The following is a 17,808-nucleotide window of genomic DNA, read 5'->3' as shown; positions in this document are numbered from 1 at the left end:
TGTTCAGAAGGAAGCACAGCCCCACAGCAGCAGGATCAGAGGGTGTTCAGAGGGAAGCACAGCCCCACAGCAGCAGGCTCAGATGGAAGCACAGCCCCACAGCAGCAGGCTCAGGGAGTGATCAGAGGGAAGCACAGCCCCACAGCAGCAGGCTCAGAGGGAAGCACAGCCCCACAGCAGCACAGGGTGTTCAGAGGGAAGCACAGCCCCACAGCAGCAGGCTCAGGGAGTGATCAGAAGGAAGCACAGTCCCACAGCAGCAGGCTCAGAGGGTGTTCAGAGGGAAGCACAGCCCCACAGCAGCAGGCTCAGGGAGTGATCAGAAGGAAGCACAGCCCCACAGCAGCAGGCTCAGATGGAAGCACAGCCCCACAGCAGCAGGTTCAGGGAGTGCTCAGAGGGAATCACAGCCTCACAGCTCTGCTTTGTTGCAGGAGCCCAGAACTTTGACGTGATCCGGCTCTCCACGTACAGAACCGCCTGCAAGCTGCGCTTCGTGCAGAAGAGGTGCAACCGTGAGTGCTGCCTGCCTCATCCTGCCCCCTGCTGCATGGCTGCTGCATTACTGCACCCCTGAGGGCAGGGGAGCACTGAGCAGCTGTGTTTAACAGGGATCTAATACAGAATTGAGTGTGGAATTAAACAGGCAGCGAGCCTTGCCCGATGCTCTGGGATATCTTCATGTTTATTCTTCAATGTTCAGAAATGTCAAGTCCAAGGGAGCTGTGGTGTTCATTGCCCTCAGAGCTGGGTGTAGGTGGTCCCAAGCTCTGTGAGGGGCTGTTTCCTCATGGGGAACCCCAGAGCAGCCCCAGTGAGCACAGGGACAGTCCCTGCCTGCAGCTGTCCCTGTGGGGACACGTGTGACATCAGTGACCATGGAGAGATCTGGGCACTGCAGGTTCTCCCCTTCTCTGCTGTGAGCTCTGACCTTGGACAGCTCCCAGGTGGATCCCAGGTGAATCCCAGGTGAGCAGGATGCACTTTGTGCCCTGCCCCTGCTGAGCTGGACACAGCAAAGAGCAGAGCAGGATAACGTGTGGGAGGAGATCCCTAATCCCAGGGCACAGGAACTGCTGGGGACTGAGGAGGAGGAGGAGGCAGCAGGAAGGCTGAGGAGGAAGAGGAGGAGACCAGCAGGAGGGCTGAGGAGGAAGAGGCCAGTAGGAGGACTGAAGAAGAGGAGGAAGCCAGGAGAAGGGCTGAGGAGGAAGAGGAGAAGGCCAGGAGAAGGGAGAGGAGGAGGAGGAGGAGGCCAGTAGGAGGAGGAGGAGGAAGTGGAGGAGGATACTAGCAGGAGGACTGAGGAGGATGAGGAGGAGGCCAGAAGGAGCGCTGAGGAGGAAGAGGAGGAGGAGGAGGCGGCCAGCAGGACCCGTGTCCCTCCCGTGTCCCTGCTGTGTCCCTGAGCTATGGTGTGTCCCTGCCGTGTCCCTGCCGTGTCCCTGCCGTGTCCCTGTGCTGTCCCTGTGCTGGTGGTGGCTCAGCCCTGCACACAGGCTTAGTTCTGGCTCTAGTTACAGCTTTAGGGTTCACACTCTGTTTTCCAACAAGGGAATGGCAGCCAACAGCTCTGCCCAGGGCACTGGTGCCCCCCAGGAGCCCCTTGGCACCCCTGGGCTGGGCATGGGGCCCTGCAGCTCTCTCTGGTCACAGGGGTGGCATAGCCTGGTCCTTGGGAAGGGGGTTTGCTGTGAGAAATACAAAGTTAGGTCAGTGTGAGGAGGGCAGAAGCTCCCACTGACTGCAGATCATTGTGAAATGTCACTGTGTCCCTGCTCTGGGTGCCTGCTGATCCTTGCATGTCTCCTCCACTCTCCTGCAAACCTCAAAAGCCTGGGAACATTTCAGAACATTGCTGCATGTGGTTCTGCAGATCGCTCACTGTGGTTTGGAAGAGGTTTCTGCACGTTGTTAACACCCCTTGGATGCAGCAGGGAAATTTGGGGCAGAGCTTAGGAGCCCCAGACCTGTGGTTATAAAACATTATGCTCTGGGTTTGGGAACTGGATCAACTGGAAACTGTCAGAGTTTAACTGGAACATCAAGTTCCTCCTACAAGTCAGCATGAGGGGGTTCAAAATCACTGCAAACACTTTGTAGTGGATTTAGAGCTTTATCAGATCCCAGAGGGGTTTGGGTTTGGGGAGGGACCTTAAATCCCACCCAGTGCCAGCCCTGCCATGGCAGGGACAGCTCCCAGTGTGCCAGGGTGTGCCAGTGTCCAGCCTGGCCTTGGGCACTGCCAGGGATCCAGGCTGGGCACCCTGGGCCAGGGCCTGCCCACCCTGCCAGGGAGGAGCTGGGGCTGGTGGTGAAGCACTGCAGGCTCAGGGGCAGGGCTCTGCTGTTTCTGGCACACCCAGATATTCCCAGATGTATTTTCTGAAAAATCCCCTTGTCAGGATTCTTCTCCTGAGAAGCCTCAGAAAAGAAATGCAAACAATAATTATCTGAGTGCCTGGAATGTGGTCTGGAGGTTGCTCACCAACAGGTGCAGCTTTGATTGGTTCCATGGGAATTGGTTTTAATTAATGACCAATCCCAGTCCAGCCGTGTTGGGACTCTGGTCAGTCAGGAGTTTTTATTATTCATTCCTTTCCAGCTTTTTGATGTAGCCTTTCTCTCTCTTTAGTATAGTTTTAGTATATAATTTTATGATAGGATAGGATATAATAGCATATAATATAATATGATATAACAGGATATAATATGATATGATATAATGTAATATAATGTAATAGGATATACCATAATAGGATATATAATATGATATGACATAATATAACATGACATGACATAATATAATATAATATAACAATATAACATAATATAATAATATAATATAATATAATATAACATGACATAATATAATATGACATAATATAACATGACATAATATAATATGACATAATATAATATAACATTATAATATGATCTAATATGATATCAGCCTTCTAAGAGCTTGGAGTCCATTTCCATCTCTCACCTCGTCCCCCACAGCACCCAGGTGTTGAAGGGAGCAGTAGAAGCCACCCCTGGGCCCTGCTGTGTCCCTTGCTGAGCCCAGAGTCTCTCACTTTGTGCAGTTCCTGCCACAGCAGGGCCAGCACTGCTCCCAGGCAGTGCCCTCGGTGGCCTTGCAGGGCAGAAAGGAATTGTTGAGATGCCTGAGCACCTCCAGAGGGGGCAGCGAGGCTGGTGAGGGGCTGGGAGCACAAACCCAGAGCAGTGAGGAATGTTTTAAGGGGCTGGGGATGCTCAGCCTGCAGAAAAGGAGACTCAGAGGTGCCCTCATGGCTCTCCACAGCTCCCTGAAGGGAGGCTGCAGCCAGGTGGGGTTGGTCTCTGACAGAACCAGAGGACACAGCCTCAAGGGAGGGAAGGGATAGTGCTGGGAGGGATAGCAGCAGGGAAGGGATAGTGCTGGGAGGGATGAAAGTTTGACAAGAAAGTCTCACAGATATGGGTGCTTGGCAGAAAGATTTGTGAATGTGGAGTCTGAAGAAGGAATAGAGATGGAAGCAAGTTTTGATATAGAAGAAAAGAATTGCTGAGCCAGTCTGACTGGATAACCAAGGAGGCAAAGGGTGTGTGAGTTAGAAGGGGTTTTTATGGCTTAGAGCAAAGGATAAACCCACCCCAAACAAGGAGATGCTTTTACCAAGCAGAAAGAGAGCACAGGCAAACAAGGCAGCAGAGGTTGCAAGTAGAAAAAAGAATTTTCCACTGCAAGAAAACTGAGAAACAACTTCTAGCTTATACTGCAATGTACTGACTTTGAGTGATTGGAGAACAGTAACATGAATATGGTAATTATGGTAGTTATGATAGGCTATAGATAATAGTTAAGGTATAGATTGGTTCTACTGTATGAAGATGCTCAGGAAAGTAAAGTATAGAATGCAATGTAACCAAAAGAAAAGTCTAGAATGCATTGTAACCAAAATAAAAGTATAGAATGCATTGTAACCAAAAGTCTAGAATGCAATGTAACCAAAAGAAAAGTATAGAATGCATTGTAACCAAAAGAAAAGTATAGAATGCAGTGTAACCAAAAGAAAAGTCTATAATGCAGTGTAACCAAAACCAAAGGGTCTCCAGGCCTGCCTGCAGCTGGAGCTGACAGCTGTAGGCACAGCTCTGTCACCCACAGCCCTGGACTGCTGTGACATCCTGGATGTAATAAATTTCATTTTGAAGAGCTGCCTGCAGTCCCACATCTCTCATTTTGGCTCTTACAGTATAGGTTGGATATTAGGAAGACATTTTTCACCACAAGAACAATAAAGCCCTGGAATGCTCTGCCCAGTGAGGTGGTGGAATCACCATCTCTGGGTGTGTTTAAAAAGGACTGGACATGGCACTGGGTGCTGTAGCTGAGGTGTTAGGGCATGGCTTGGACTGGATGACCTTAGAGGTCTCTTCCAACCTCATTATTCCGTGATTCTGTTTCCCCTTTGTTTCCCAGTTCACCTTGTTGACATCTGGAACATGATTGAAGCCTTCAGAGATAACGGCCTTAACACCCTGGAGCACAGCACGGAGCTCAACGTGTCCCGCCTGGAGACCATCATCTCCTCCATCTACTACCAGCTGAACAAACGGCTGCCCTCCAGCCACCAGATCAGCGTGGAGCAGAGCATCAGCCTGCTGCTCAACTTCATCCTGGCAGCCTATGACAGGTCAGTGTGCCAGCCTGGGCAGTGCCAGTGTGCCCAGCAGTGTGCCCAGGGCATCAGCCTGCTGCTCAACTTCATCCTGGCAGCCTATGACAGGTCAGTGTGCCAGCCTGGGCAGTGCCAGTGTGCCCAGGAGTGTGCCCAGGGCATCAGCCTGCTGCTCAACTTCATCCTGGCAGCCTATGACAGGTCAGTGCTGCTCCTGTGTGCCAGCCTGGGCAGTGCCAGTGTGCCCAGCAGTGTGCCCAGGGCATCAGCCTGCTGCTCAACTTCATCCTGGCAGCCTAGGACAGGTCAGTGTGCCCCAGTGTGCCAGCCTGGGCAGTGCCAGTGTGCCCAGGAGTGTGCCCAGGGCATCAGCCTGCTGCTCAACTTCATCCTGGCAGCCTAGGACAGGTCAGTGTGCCCCTGGGTGCCAGCCTGGGCAGTGCCAGTGTGCCCAGCAGTGTGCCCAGGGCATCAGCCTGCTGCTCAACTTCATCCTGGCAGCCTAGGACAGGTCAGTGTGCCCCTGGGTGCCAGCCCTGCCTGCCTGGGCAGTGCCAGGGCTGCCTGAGCAGCAGGAGTGTGCCAGGGCTGCCCTCTGTGGGGAGATGGGCTCTGCTGGGAGCGCTGGGCTGGGCTGGGCTCAGGCTCTGCTGGGAGCTCTGGGCTGGGCTGGGCTGGGCTGGGCTCTGCTGGGAGCTCTGGGCTGGGCTGGGCTCAGGCTCTGCTGGGAGCTCTGGGCTGGGCTGGGCCCAGGCTCTGCTGGGAGCTCTGGGCTGGGCTGGGCTCAGGCTCTGCTGGGAGCTCTGGGCTGGGCTGGGCTGGGCTGGGCTGGGCTGGGCTCTGCTGGGAGCTCTGGGCTGGGCTGGGCTCAGGCTCTGCTGGGAGCTCTGGGCTGGGCTCAGGCTCTGCTGGGAGCTCTGGGCTGGGCTGGGCTCAGGCTCTGCTGGGAGCTCTGGGCTGGGCTGGGCTCAGGCTCTGCTGGGAGCTCTGGGCTGAGCTGGGCTCAGGCTCTGCTGGTGCCTCCAGGGGGCTCAGCAAGTGCATGTGTTTTGTTGAATCTTGCTCACAAAGACCCTTTTGAAGCTCAGTTTGTCAGTTTGCATAAAGCTGATTCTCCTTTCTGGCTCAGGGTTCTGTCCAGGCATCTCCTCATGCCCAGTTCTGTGTTTCTCTCCCAGCCTCTCCCTGCAGGGTTTGCTCTGCTCATCCTGAGCAGCAGCTGCAGCTCCTTTGCTGTGCTTGGCATTCCTTACTTTTGGTCTTGCCTTTCTCCAAATCAGCTTTTTATTTTATTTATTTCAGTGGGATTTGGCTTCTGCTGCTGCCCCACAGAGGGGATTTAGCCAGGGCAGTGCCCAGCACTGAGGGTGCCAAACACTTGTTCTGTTTGTGATGTCCAGACTTTGATCCTCTCCTGATGGGACAATTTCTTATTGCCACCAAAGAGAAGCTGGGTGTGTCCCTCAGAGAGTCCAGGCTTGAGCATTTTATTTTATTTTTATTTTATTTTTATTTTATTTTTATTTTATTTTTATTTTATTTTTATTTTATTTTATTTTTATTTTTATTCTATTTATTTTATTTTATTTTATTTTATTTTATATTATTTTATTTTATTTTATTTATTATTCTATTCTATTCCCTCACTGGGCAGGGAATAAAATAAACCAAAACCAGCACAAAGCTCAGAGCAGCTCCTGTGCCAGCAGAGTTTCTGTCCAAGCCTGCTTTGAAGTTAGTTAGGGCAAGTTGTAGGGCTTGGCTGAGGGTTTGGTTACTGTCAGACAGCTCACCCTGAAAAATACAGGATTTCAACCCAGGAACAGCCACGTTTGGAGGAGCTGCCTCAGAAGATGGAGGCTTTAGTTAGAGGTGGGCTTTGTTCCCCTCTTTCCCCCAGCCCTGAGAGCTCTGCCTTGTCTGGACCCCCAGCAACAGCTGGATCCCAGTGTGGGACAACAGCTGGATCCCAGTGTGGGACAGGGACAGCAGCTGGATCCCAGTGTGGGACAGGGACAACAGCTGGATCCCAGTGTGGGACAGCAACAGCTGGATCCCAGTGTGGGACAGCAACAGCTGGATCCCAGTGTGGGGCAGCAGCAACAGCTGGATCCCAGTGTGGGACAGGGACAGCAGCTGGATCCCAGTGTGGGACAGGGACAACAGCTGGATCCCAGTGTGGGACAGCAACAGCTGGATCCCAGTGTGGGACAGGGACAACAGCTGGATCCCAGTGTGGGACAGGGACAGCAGCTGGATCCCAGTGTGGGACAGGGACAGCAGCTGGGTGCCAGCCCATGGCAGGAGCTGCTCTGTGCCTCGCTGTGCCTGGGCTGGGGCAGAGCAGGAATGGGGCAGAGCAGGGATGGGGCAGAGCAGGGATGGAGCAGAGCAGGGCTCAGGCAGAGCAGAGCAGGAATGGAGCAGAGCAGAGCAGCGCTCAGGTAGAGCACAGCAGAGCTCAGGCAGAGCAGGGCTCAGGCAGAGCAGAGCTCAGGCAGAGCTGGAATGGAGCAGAGCAGGGATGGGGCAGAGCAGGGATGGGGCAGAGCAGGGATGGAGCAGAGCAGGAATGGAGCAGAGCAGGAATGGAGCAGAGCAGGGATGGAGCAGAGCAGGGATGGGGCAGAGCAGGAATGGAGCAGAGCAGGAATGGAGCAGAGCAGGAATGGAGCAGAGCAGGGATGGGGCAGAGCAGGAATGGAGCAGAGCAGGAATGGAGCAGAGCAGGGATGGGGCAGAGCAGGGATGGGGCAGAGCAGGGATGGAGCAGAGCAGGGATGGAGCAGAGCAGGAATGGAGCAGAGCAGGGATGGAGCAGAGCAGGGATGGGGCAGAGCAGGAATGGAGCAGAGCAGGAATGGAGCAGAGCAGGAATGGAGCAGAGCAGGGATGGGGCAGAGCAGGAATGGAGCAGAGCAGGAATGGAGCAGAGCAGGGATGGGGCAGAGCAGGGATGGGGCAGAGCAGGGATGGAGCAGAGCAGGGATGGAGCAGAGCAGGGATGGGGCAGAGCAGGAATGGAGCAGAGCAGGAATGGAGCAGAGCAGGAATGGAGCAGAGCAGGGATGGGGCAGAGCAGGGATGGGGCAGAGCAGGGATGGAGCAGAGCAGGGATGGGGCAGAGCAGGAATGGAGCAGAGCAGGAATGGAGCAGAGCAGGGATGGGGCAGAGCAGGAATGGAGCAGAGCAGGGATGGGGCAGAGCAGGGATGGAGCAGAGCAGCGCTCAGGCAGAGCAGAGCAGGGATGGAGCAGAGCAGGGATGGAGCAGAGCAGGAATGGAGCAGAGCAGGGATGGGGCAGAGCAGGAATGGAGCAGAGCAGGGATGGGGCAGAGCAGGGATGGGGCAGAGCAGGGATGGGGCAGAGCAGGGATGGAGCAGAGCAGAGCTCAGGCAGAGCAGAGCAGGAATGGAGCAGGGGAGGAATGGAGCAGAGCAGGGATGAAGCAGAGCACAGCAGCGCTCCCTCAGGCTCCCTCTCCAGGCGCTCAGCAGCACGGCAGGCCGGCCTTTATAAAAATGCCCATCCCTGCTGCAATGCTCAGTCACAGCGTGCTCACAGAGGGTGCTGCTGGCACCATCAGAACCTTTAACATTCCCCTTGGCAGGTCCAGTCCCAGAACCCTGGAGTGGTTTGGGCGGGAAGGGAGCTCAGAGCCCTCCGGTGCCACCCCTGCCATGGCAGGGACACCTCCCACTGCCCCAGGGTGTCCCAGTGTCCAGCCTGGCATTGGGCACTGCCAGGGATGCAGGAGCAGCCAAGGCTTCCCTGGGGTGCCACTGGATGAGCTCTGAGGTCCCCTCCAACCCAACCATTCTGGGTCCTGCTCCTCCAGGCCCTTGCCCAACGCCCCTCTCAGCTCTCTCAGGGACTCCCTTCAGGGCATTTCTGCTTTTCCAGCTCTCCCCACACTCATCCTGTGCTTTCCCCATCTCTGTATTTTCCATGCCAGTCCAAATCCCCTCTCCAGCACGTTTAGTTACAGTTATTTGAAATGCTGGGAGTTGCTGGAGGTGGTGGCTGTTGTTCCCATGATTTCTGGGGCACTGTGATTGTGTTCCCATCATTTCTGGGGCTCTGGGGAGGTGGTTGTTGTTATTTCCATGATTTCTGGGGCTCTGCGATTGTGTTCCCATGATTTCTGGGGTTCTGGGGTGGTTGTTGTTGTTATTCCCATCATTTCTGGGGCTCTGGGAAGTGGCTGTTGTTATTCCCATGATTTCTGTGGTAGTTGTTATTGTTGTTCCCATGGTTTCTGGGGCTCTGGGGTGGCTGTTGTTATTCCCATCATTTCTGGGGCTCTGGGGTGGCTGTTGTTATTCCCATCATTTCTGGGGCTCTGGGGTGGCTGTTGTTATTCCCATCATTTCTGGGGAGGTGGCTGTTGTTATTCCCATCATTTCTGGGGCTCTGGGTGATTGTGTTCCCATTATTTCCAGGGCTCTGGGATGGATGTTGTTGTTATTCCCATGATTTCTGGGGCTGTGGGTTGTTATTGTTCCCATGTTTTCTGTGATTCTGGGGTGGCTGTTGTTATTCCCATGGTTTCTGGAGCTCTGGGGAGGTTGCTGTTGTTATTCCCATGATTTCTGGGGCTGGGGGGTGGTTGTTGTTGTTATTCCCATGATTTCTGTGGTGGTTGTCATTGTTGTTCCCATGGTTTCTGGGGCTCTGGGGTGGCTGTTGTTATTCCCATGGTTTCTGTGGTGGTTGTTGTTGTTGTTGCCATGGTTTCTGGGGCTCTGGGTGCTGCTGTTCCATCCCTGTGCAGTTCTCACAGGTGCCTTTCCCTGCAGTGAGGGCCATGGGAAGCTGACAGTGTTCTCAGTGAAAGCCATGCTGGCCACCATGTGTGGGGGGAAGATCCTGGACAAGCTCAGATGTGAGTACTCCTGAGGCATCCCACCCTTTATGGACTCTGTGCTTCCCTGGGTTTGCTGTATTCCATCCTGGAGGGTTTTATTTTGCTGATTTTGTGATCTTTACACTGAGCTGGAGCTGTGCAGAATTCCAGAGCCATTAAGGTGGGACAGTCCCTCCCAGCCCATGCAGTCCAAGCTGTGCCCAGTCCCCACATTGTCCCCAGAGCACTGGGTGCCACATCCAGGGACACCTCCAGGGATGTTTGTTCCATGTTCCAGCTCCTGGTTATCCCAAGCCCAGGACTGAGGAGCCTTCCCAAGCCCATTCCTTCAACTTAAGCTCTTGAGCACTTCTTTAAATGGAGAACTTGAGGGCTGATTTTCAGTGGGAATGTCCCAGTTGTCACCATTTCCCTGCTTTGAGGCTGCTGGAGGCTCCTGTGAATCTCCTGAGGCTCTCTGCACCTCCTCACTCTGTAATCCCAGCTGCTGAGGTAGAATCCCAGGATGGTTTGGCTTGGAAGGGACCTGGGGACACCTCCCAGTGTCCCAGGCTGCTCCCAGCCCTGTCCCTGGGCCCTGCTGTCCCCTGGGCTCAGTCAGATCCCTGGACAGGGCAGGATTCCTCCAGCTGCAGGGAAAGTGGTGGTGGGAGAGTTCTGGGAAACCCTGAGCAGGATGGGGAAGTGAAAAGAGCTTCTCCTTCTCCTTCTCCTTCTCCTTCTCCTTCTCCTTCTCCTTCTCCTTCTCCTTCTCCTTCTCCTTCTCCTTCTCCTTCTCCTTCTCCTTCTCCTTCTCCTTCTCCTTCTCCTTCCAGCTGCTCCTTCCCCATTCCAGCTGCTCCTTCCCCTTCAAGCTTCTTCTTCTTCCAGCTGCTCCTTCCAGCTTCTCCTTCCCCTTCCAGCTTCTCCTTCTCCTTCCCCTTCCAGCTTCTCCTTTTCCTTCCAGCTGCTCCATCCCCATTTCAGCTTCTCCTTTTCCTTCCAGCTTCTCCTTCTCCTTCCCCATTCCAGCTGCTCCTTCCCCTTCAAGCTTCTCCTTCCAGCTGCTCCTTCCAGCTTCTCCTTCCCCTTCCAGCTTCTCCTTCTCCTTCTCCTTCCAGCTGCTCCTTCCCCTTCCAGCTGCTCCTTCCTCCTTCCAGCTTCTCCTTCCCCTTCCAGCTGCTCCTTCCCCTTCCAGCTGCCCCTTCCCCTCCAGGACAGGAGCCCCAGGTTCCTGCAGTGATCAGTGGCAGATGGAGGAGCAGAGGGCAGCTCTGCTCTCCCCTCCCAGAGATGTGATGGGTGTCCCTGAGCCCCTGGCAGCTGCTGGAGCCCCTTGCAGGGCAGGCAGGTGCAGCAGAGGCTGTTCCTGCCCAGCCATCTGCTCTGGGGAGGAGCAGGGTTCCCTGCTCATCTCCCTGCCCCAGCTGCTCTGGATTCCTTCTGAGCATTGTGACTGTGCTGCTTGGCTTCCCCCCTCTCTTTCCTGTTGGTTTTCTCAGCTTTTACAGAGGCACCTGAGAGCTGCTTTAAAAGATTTTATTCTATTATCAGTGTCAGAGATTTTATTCTATTAAGAATCATCTTATTCTATTAAGAATAAAATCTTAAAAAGATTTATTTAAAAATCTTATTCTATTAAGAATAAAATCTTAAAAAGATTTTATTTTTTATTTTAGAAAACGATTTTTTATTCTATTAAGAATAAAATATTAAAAATATTTTATTTTTTATTTTAGAAAAAGATTTTTTATTCTATTAAGAATAAAATCTTAAAAAGATTTTATTTTTTATTTTAGAAAAAGATTTTTTATTCTATTAAGAATAAAATCTTAAAAAGATTTTATTTTTTATTTTAGAAAAAGATTTTTTATTCTATTAAGAATAAAATCTTAAAAAGATTTTATTTTTTATTTTAGAAAAAGATTTTTTATTCTATTAAGAATAAAATCTTAAAAAGATTTTATTTTTTATTTTAGAAAAAGATTTTTTATTCTATTAAGAATCTTAAAAAGATTTTTTATTCTATTATCAGTGAGACAGCAGAGATGTAAAACCCAATGTGATTCCATCAGAAGCCAACCCATTTCTTGGTTACAATACCTTAGAAATGTTTTTTAGCCTATTAGCTTTTGCTGCTATCACTTCTACCACCAATCACTTCTATTTCTTCTCCACATTCTCTTGCTGCAATGTATTTTTCATAGTTCTAATTCTATACAATATCTAGTCTTGTTTTGTTCTTTACAAATGCATTTCCCACATCTCTCCCTGATTACTGATCCACATCACCCCAAAACCTCCTTGTCCAGAGGGATCCCAGCCCAGCCTCCCTTCCCTGAGCAGGCTGGAGCTCTCTGCAGATCCTGGGATTGTGTTTTTAATGTTTGCTCATCCCATGGTGGGGACAGGGCAGTGTCCTGAGAGTGTCCCCATGGCACAGAGGGACCGGGGCAGCCTCATGGGGCCCTTCCCTGGCTCTGGAATTTGCTGGGATGTGCTCCCTTGTGGGGCTGTGCAAGGCAGGGATCCCTGCTGAATTTGCCAGCAATTCCTACATGGGAAGAGATGAGAATCTTGAGTCCGTGTGTCAGAAGGCTTGATTTATTATTTTATGATATTTATTATATTAAAAGAAAATGATATATTAAAACTATACTAAAAGAATAGAAAAAAGGATTTCATCAGAAGGAAGGAAAGGAAAGGAAAAAGGAAAGGGGAAAGGAAAGGAAAAAGGAAAGGGAAGGAAAGGAAAGGGAAGGAAAGGAAAGGAAAGGAAAGGAAAGGAAAGGAAAGGAAAGGAAAGGAAAGGAAAGGAAAGGAAAGGAAAGGAAAGGAAAGGAAAGGAAAGGAAAGGAAAGGAAAGGAAAGGAAAGGAAAGGAAAGGAAAGGAAAGGAAAGGAGAAGGGGAAAAGGAAAAGGAAAAGGAAAAAGGAAAGGAAAGGAAAGAAATCTTGTGACTGACCAGAGTCCAAGCCAGCTGGGCTGTGATTGGCCATAAATTAGAAACAACCACACGAGACCAATCCCAGATGCACCTGTTGCATCCCACAGCAGCAGATAACCATTGGTTATGTACATTTTGTTCCTGTTCCATCCCACAGCAGCAGATAACCATGGGTTACATTTTGTTCCTGTTGCATTTCACAGCAGAGATAACCATTGGTTATTTACATTTTGTTCCTGTTGCATCCCACAGCAGCAGATAACCATTGGTTATTTATATTTTGTTCTGTTCCATCCCACAGCAGCAGATAGCCATTGGTTGCATTTTGTTCCTGTTGCATTTCACAGCAGATAACCATTGGTTATGTACATTTTGTTCCTGTTGCATCCCACAGCAGCAGATAACCATTGGTTATGTACATTTTGTTCCTGTTCCATCCCACAGCAGCAGATAACCATTGGTTATGTACATTTTGTTCCTGTTGCATCCCACAGCAGCAGATAACCATTGGTTACATTTTGTTCCTATTCCATCCCACAGCAGATAACCATTGGTTGCATTTTGTTCCTGAGGCCTCTCTCAGGAGGAAAGATCCTAAGGAAAGGATTTCTCACAAAACGTGTCTGTGTCAGATCCCAGGGTTTGTGGGGCTGGAAAATCCCTCCCAGCCCATCCAGCCCCAGCTGTGCCCAGTGCCCACCTTGTCCCCAGAGCCCTGAGTGCCACATCCAGGGCACCTCCAGGGATGGGCACTGCAAACCTCCAAGGCCTGGCCACCTTTTCCATGGGGAAATTCCTCCTGAGCCTGCCCTGGCCCAGCCTGAGGCTGTTCCCTCTCATCCTGTCACCAGCTGCCCTTTGAAAGGAAATCCTACTTTTTATTTCTTTATTTTTATTTATTACATCCTGCTTTTTGCCGTTCACTGCCAATTCCCCACGTGGGAGTTTCCCACCTTGACCACAAACCCACTTTTTTCACTGCAAGACAAACATTGGTGGGGTTTGGAGGGGTTTTTGATTTCCCCTTGGCACAGCCTGGGCTGTTCTCTCTCATTTTCAGGTTTCCATACCTTGAATTTCTCTCTCTTTAGGATCACCTCACTGCCTGCTCAGCTCAGGTGAATGTCCTGAGCACACCCAGGAGGTTCCAGCCCATTTTAAACACAATTGTGTCCTGTCCCTGTTGTGTCCCACCCTGCCAGGCTCTTTGCAGACCTTCAGCTCCTGTGCAGGAGGATTCTGCTCCAGAGTGGATGAGGATTCTGGAATTTTGGCTCTCTAATTTTAGTTGTTCCCATTGGTTTCATTTTGTGTGCATTTTCATCCTGACTTTTTTTCCACAGTTCAGTTTCTAGGTTAAGTCTAATTTTTCTGGCTGGCTTGTTTTTCTAAAATACACAAATCCACCATTTTAAATATTTTTTTTATTCCCCCCCCATTTCTCCTGATATTTTTTCTTTGATAACATTATTCAAGGGACCCTCAGTTCAAGCTGCTCTCTTCAGTCAGTGATACAAATTCCAGGTATCTTTATCCCTCTTAACTGAGGCATTGCAGGCTTCTTCCTGAGCTCATTCTTTCAGGAAATTGGGATAATTCCTCCAGTTTACTGGAAATGTGCCTTTCTGAAAGTGTCTTTTCTTCTGAAGCTGGTTTTGATCACTGAAATGAAGGTTATTTTCTGCCAGCTTGAGCTTTTTGATGTTTAATTACTGATGGTCCCCGAAATAACAGCAGAGAGGGCTCAGTGCCACGGAGGAGATCTGGGATCTGTCACATCCTGGGGAATTCTAGGCCATGTTTCCATTGGTGAATCCTCCCTCTGGAGCATCCCAGGCTCTGGGGGTGCCTCAGGGCCCAGCTGGCTGGGAGAGATCTCTGCAAGGAGGTTCTGGGTCCCAGGGCAGTTCTGCTTTCTGTCTGACATGGTTGTTCTGTTGTGCTCTCTGCATCCTGCCCCTGGGACCTTTCCTTGGGTCTGGAGCTCTGGGGAGGGGATCAGGGACCCCCAGGGCTCAGCAGAAGCAGAAACAGGGACTGGGGCACCTGTAGCACCTCCATCCCCTCCTTCCATCCTTACAAACATCAGGGAACGTCTGCCCAGCCCCTTTTGCTCTCAGGAGCACGTTTGTCCCCACAGAGCTGCTTAAAAAGTGTGAACTCCTCTCAGTACAAATGTTCTCAGAGTCCCAGAAGGGTTTGGGCTGGAAGGGACCTTAAATCCCACCCCAATTAAATCCCACCCCATTAAATCCCACCCCAATTAAATCCCACCCCAATTAAATCCCACCCCTATTAAATCCCACCCCATTCCACCCCTGCCATGGCAGGGACACCTCCCACAGTCCCAGGGTGTCCCCAGTGTCCAGCCTGGCCTTGGGCACTGCCAGGGATCCAGGCTGGGCACCCTGTGCCAGGGCCTGCCCACCCTGCCAGGGCACAATTCCCAATTCCCAAAATCTCAGATCCACACTGGGATGTGATTCCCCCTCCCTGTTCTGGCCTTATTCTCCAGCAGTGCAGGACAGCCTGGGAGCCCGGCCCTCAGGGGCACAGGGTGGGTGCCTGAAAGCTGGGCCAGCTCCCTCAAGCTGGGTGATTATCAGCCCTTTAGTGATATCAGCTCCCTTGGGATCTCAGCTCTTGCTAAGGCAGGGAGCCCCTGGCTGAGGCTGCAGCAGACACCAGAGAGGAGAAGGAGAGGTCCTGGTGGCTCCACAGCGCTGGTTTTACTGGGGGAGCCTGTGAAGGGTCCCAGCCCCAGCTCTCCTTCTCTCAAATGGGCTAAAGCAGGCCCCTTTATAGGGTTATGGGGGATCCAGACTTGACCAACAGTAAGGGTTAAGTGACAAAGCCTATAGGGTTCCAGAGATAAGCTTTGGGGCGGGGGTCAGGGACACAGGAACTTATGTTGCTGTCTCAGCAGTTCCATTGTTCGATCCTCCATGGGGTTTACTACAGGTGCCCTCAGCCTGCAGGGGCTCCTGGTGAAGCTGGGAAGGGAATGGAGCCCCAGGAGGGGCTGAGAGAGCTGGGCAGGGAATGGAGCCCCAGGAGGGGCTGAGGGAGCTGGGCAGGGAATGGAGCCCCAGCAGGGGCTGAGGGAGCTGGGCAGGGAATGGAGCCCCAGGAGGGGCTGAGGGAGCTGGGCAGGGAATGGAGCCCCAGCAGGGGCTGAGGGAGCTGGGCAGGGGCTCAGCCTGGAGCAAAGGAGGCTCAGGGGGCCCTTGTGGCTCTGCACAAGTCCCTGCCAGGAGGGCACAGCCAGGGGGGGTCGGGCTCTGCTCCCAGGGAACAGGGACAGGACAAGGGGAAATGGCCTCAGGCTGGGCCAGGGCAGGCTCAGGGTGGACACCAGGAGGAATTTCTGCATGGAAAGGGGGCTCAGGCCTTGGCAGGGGCTGCCCAGGGAGGTTTGGGGTGTCCATCCCTGCAGGTGTCACCTGGATGTGGCACTGAGTGCCCTGGGCCTTGGGCACAGGTTGGCATTTTCCAGTCCCAGGGGTCCTGGGCTGCGGTGCCCCTGCCATCCCCTGTGCCCTCAGTGTGCATTTCCCTGGAGCTCTGCCAGCTCTGGCACTGCCACAGCTGTGTTCCACCCTGGAGGGTTCTGTAGGTTCAGGTTCCAGCTGTGTTCCCCTGGAGTTCTCCTGCTCTGCTCCCTCTCTGTCCCAGCTGGTGCAGGGCAGGAGCTTCCCCTGCACTGGTGGGATGGGATCCATGGGATAGGATGGGATCCATGGGATGGGATGGGATCCATGGGATAATGAGTTGGGATAATGGATTGGGATGGGATGGGATCCATGAGATGAGATGGGATGGGATGGGATGGAATCCATGGGATGGGATGGGATGGGATCCATGGTATGGGATAGGATAATGGGATAGGATCCATGCTATGGGATAATGGGATGGGATGAGATGGGGTCCATGGGATGGGATGGATGGGATCCATGGGATGGCATGGCATGGCATGGGATGATGGGATGGGATGGATGGGATGGGATGGGATCCATGGGATGGAGGAAGCAGGGCTTGGGAACCCTGACCTGGGTCATTCCTGCCCAGCTCCAAGCCCAGCTCAGGGAAAGCCCTCGGGGTGCACGTGGGAGCCGTTCCCGCAGTGACCCCATATTGATGGGGGTTTATTGTATTTCCTTACAGATATTTTCTCTCAGATCTCAGATTCCAACGGGCTGCTGGTGTTCCCCAAGTTTGAGCAGTTCCTGCGGGAGGTGCTGAAGCTGCCCACGGCCGTGTTCGAGGGGCCCTCCTTCGGCTACACCGAGCACTCGCTGCGCACCTGCTTCCCACAGCAGGTCAGGGACGGCATGTGGGACCGGGGTTTGGGGATTTGGGATTTGGGGTGTGGGATTGGGGGTGTGGGATTGGGGATTTGGGGTTTGGGATTTGGGGTGTGGGATTGGGGATTTGGGGTGTGGGATTGGGAATTTGGGGATTTGGGGTTTGGGATTTGGGGTCTGGGATCGGGGATTTGGGTTTCAGGGTTGGGGATTTGGGGTCAGGGATTGGGGATTTAGGGTCGGGGATTGGGGATTTAGGGTCTGGGATTGGGGATTTGGGATTGGGAATTTGGGATTGGGGGTCTGGGATTTGGGGTGTGGGATTTGGAGTCTGGGATTGGGGATTGGGGGTCTAGGATTTGAGGATTTGGGATTGGGCATTTGGGGCATTGGGGTCAGGGATTGGGTATTTGGGGATTGGGAGTCTGGGACTGGGGTCTGGGATTGGAGATTTGGGGACCAGAGATTGGGGATTTGGGGTGTGGGATTTGGGGATTTGGGGTCTGGGTTCAGGGTTCAGGGACTGGGGGTTTGGGGATTGGGGATTTGGGGTCTGGCATTGGAGGTCTGGGATTTGGGATCAGGGATTGAGGGTCTGGGATTTGGGATGGGGATTTGAGGGCTGGGATTTGGGGGTCTGGGACTGGGGGTCTGGGGTTTGGGATTTGGGATCAGGAATTCAGGATTGGGGGTCTGGGATTTGGGATCTGGGGTCTGGGATTTGGTGTCTGGGATCGGGGATTGGGGATCTGGGATTCTGTATTTGTGATTTAGGATTTTCAATAAGGGATCAGGGGTCTGGGACCAGCCAGGATCAGGGATCTGGGATCAGGGATTGGGGTCTGGGATTGGGGATCTGGGATCTGGGATTGGGGATCAGGGATTTGGGATTCAGGATTTTCAATCAGGGGTTTGGGATCTGGGCTCTGGGATTCAGGATCTGGGATGTGGGATTCAGGATTTGGGATGTGAGATTTGGGATTCAGGATTTGGGATTCCCAAGGCATCAGGGCTGGGGTCACTGCGGTTCCCTACAAA

The 17,808-nt window shown here is 52.4% G+C and overlaps 1 protein-coding gene across 7 annotated transcripts in view; it reads left to right on the top strand.

Moving 5' to 3' along the window:
- Window positions 1-17,808, top strand: part of DTNB (dystrobrevin beta) — a 158,747-nt gene that overhangs the window by 15,987 nt on the left and 124,952 nt on the right. For 6 of the 7 annotated variants that reach the window (XM_077176406.1, XM_077176407.1, XM_077176404.1 and 3 more), the window contains exons 4-7: window positions 435-515; window positions 4,472-4,685; window positions 9,473-9,558; window positions 16,631-16,785. In XM_077176406.1, the coding sequence (XP_077032521.1) occupies window positions 435-515; window positions 4,472-4,685; window positions 9,473-9,558; window positions 16,631-16,785 (536 nt within the window). Of the gene's footprint in view, window positions 1-434; window positions 516-4,471; window positions 4,686-9,472; window positions 9,559-16,630; window positions 16,786-17,808 lie in introns of those variants that run through there. The other variant, XM_077176409.1, reaches the window with a different exon arrangement.

Source organism: Agelaius phoeniceus, chromosome 3 (assembly GCF_051311805.1).
Source record: "Agelaius phoeniceus isolate bAgePho1 chromosome 3, bAgePho1.hap1, whole genome shotgun sequence".
Taxonomy (NCBI): Eukaryota; Metazoa; Chordata; class Aves; order Passeriformes; family Icteridae; genus Agelaius; species Agelaius phoeniceus.
This window is presented reverse-complemented; position numbering and strand designations above follow the sequence as displayed.